The 2348-nt window shown below is 48.6% G+C and overlaps 1 protein-coding gene across 1 annotated transcript in view; it reads right to left on the bottom strand.

Moving 5' to 3' along the window:
* Nucleotides 1–2348, bottom strand: part of masp1 (MBL associated serine protease 1) — a 22573-nt gene that overhangs the window by 4656 nt on the left and 15569 nt on the right. The window contains exons 10-12 of the mRNA XM_046073707.1: nucleotides 859–993; nucleotides 452–526; nucleotides 37–284 (exon numbers count right to left, since the gene is read on the bottom strand). Coding sequence (XP_045929663.1) covers nucleotides 37–284; nucleotides 452–526; nucleotides 859–993 — 458 coding nt within the window. The remainder of the gene's footprint in view (nucleotides 1–36; nucleotides 285–451; nucleotides 527–858; nucleotides 994–2348) is intronic.

Below are 2348 nucleotides of genomic sequence, written 5' to 3'. Positions count from 1 at the left end.
GGTCAAATTAAAAGCAGCAGCAGGTTCCCTTCAGACCTTGACGTGTTCGGGGGCCACGGGGACGACGCTCGTGTCCCTCCTCTGGGACCTCAGGACGTGGGCGGCCGTGAGGACCCAGTAGTCGGACAGCAGGGCCCCGGAGCCGAACCAGCGGTCCTCAGGTACCCGGGACAGATCCTCCACGCTGAGCAGAACCTGCCAGGGGAACAGGCCGGGCTCGCCGCTGCGTCCGCCCACGATCCGCTTCACATGAGGGGGGAGAGAGCGGGAGGGCCGGCCGCAGGCTGGACCGGGACACAGAGACACGGAGACACTACTTTATGTACTACTGCGGGTACTACTGTATGTGTTACTGTTTGTACTCCTTTATGTACTAATGCAGATATTGCTGTATGTACTACTATATGTACTACTGTATGTACTGTTACATGTTGATGTAGTACATGTGAACCTGGCAGGCAGCTGGGCAGTCTGGTTCCGGACTCTGGGTGGATCCAGTCTCCGCTCGGCCCACAGCTGTAGGAACCTACAGCACAAACACACGTCAGATTTCAGGTTCGTGATAGTAGTCAAGTTTATTTCTACAGCTCCTTACAGTCTGTGTGTGTACTGTGTATTTATGTGGATGTTTGTATTTCTGTGTGTATTTCTGTATTTCTGTGTGTATTTCTGTATTTCTGTGTGTATTTCTGTGTGTACTTCAGTACATTATCTTGTGCTAAGGCACAAACCTGCTCTGTAAATAAACTTTGCAGCGGGATCCTCGCCAGGACATTGTGTGTACAACAGGACAGTACTTCTTTTACCAGACAGTGTTAGAAAACAGTACTACAGTACTAACAGTACTAATACTCTCACTGTTGCTGGAGTTCAGCTGGAAGGCGTCCCCCCTGCAGACGTAGTGAACTGTCGACCCAAACAGCGTGCTGTTGTCATGACTACCAAACACCACGTCAGCCATGGAGACCTCCGCCGGACTCCCACAATCCACCACTGCAGAGAGCAGACCAATCAAGCGTCAGGGTGACAGAGAGCAGACCAATCAGGCGTCAGGGTGACAGAGAGAGGAGGAGAGCGAGGTGGACTTCTGGATCAGACATCAGGACACATGACGACAGCTGATGGACAGTTTGAACTTGTGATAAAACATGTTTCATTCAGATAAATTAAAACTGATCACTAACTGACCGTCACTGATCACAAAGCAGCTTTAACATCTAACTATTAATATTATTATTAATAACAGACGACTTCACAGAAACACATGAATGCAGGTTCTGTTTTTTAATTAGTTTTATTAGAAAATAATCAGCCAATAAGAATCGCTCTCTGGCTAAGCTCGACTGTGACTGGTTAAGGTGCTGGCCAGAGACCGCCTCCTCCTCTTGGAGTCTGTTTCTACAGAGAGAGAAAGAAAGAAAGCAGGAGCATGAAACACAGTTTACACTTTGACCTCCAGCAGCGCCTTGGCCGACCCGCTCTCATCGCAGCAAACATGGAACCTATATGCATACTTTCAGGTAGACTTTCAAAATAAAACTAGTGGTTAACATTGGGAAATGTTGCAGTTTAGGAAAAGGTTTGGCTTAAATTTGTAACGCTACTTATGTGACATCACTAAAAAGGAACCTATGTTGACACAAACACCGGTCCCCTCTGTGAAAGTCTTTTTTATAGTAGTACTTTTAGCGTTGGCACCAGACGCCAAAGGAGGTGACAAAGCGTGACTAAGGAAAGTGTGAGTTAATATCCAGGACAGGATTCATGGAGACTGAACTCTTACTTTGACAGTGAGGAGGACTGCTGCTCCACGATCCATCAGACTCACAGTCCATCTGGTAGTGATCCAGAACCTCCCCGTCCTGAAACACAAACAGAGGGCGAGACATCTCAGTCCAAACACAGCTCAGGTTCTGAGCGTGCAGAGTTTAACCAGTAGAGGGCGCTGCAGGTCACAGGACAGAGAGAAGACCTTCTGTCCTTCACTTCAGTTAAAGTCCATCAGCTCCATCAGCTGTTAGAGCAGGTGTACTGCAGCGCCACCTGCCGGTGGAAGATGTTTCAGTACTTTCTTTAGAATCAGAATATTGATCAGGTGTCAGACAGAGCTAGCGTAGCATCGCCAGCCTCGGACAGGAAGCAGGAAGTGGTTACCTTCAGCAGTCTGTATCCGAGCTCACAGCTGAGCAGGACGTGGTCTTTGAAGGAGTATTCTGATTGGATGGGGTTCAGGAGGGCGTGGGGCGGGGCTTCAGGTACAGGACAACGACTTCCTATCAGGACACAATGAAAGGATGTGTAGCAGTGTGTAGTGTGTTTACCTGTACCTGTAGCAGTGTGTAGTGTGT

This window comes from Micropterus dolomieu, linkage group LG17, assembly GCF_021292245.1.
Source record: "Micropterus dolomieu isolate WLL.071019.BEF.003 ecotype Adirondacks linkage group LG17, ASM2129224v1, whole genome shotgun sequence".
NCBI classification, from domain to species: Eukaryota; Metazoa; Chordata; class Actinopteri; order Centrarchiformes; family Centrarchidae; genus Micropterus; species Micropterus dolomieu.
Note: the sequence above shows the minus strand (reverse complement) of the source record. Positions and strands in the feature narration are given on the sequence as shown.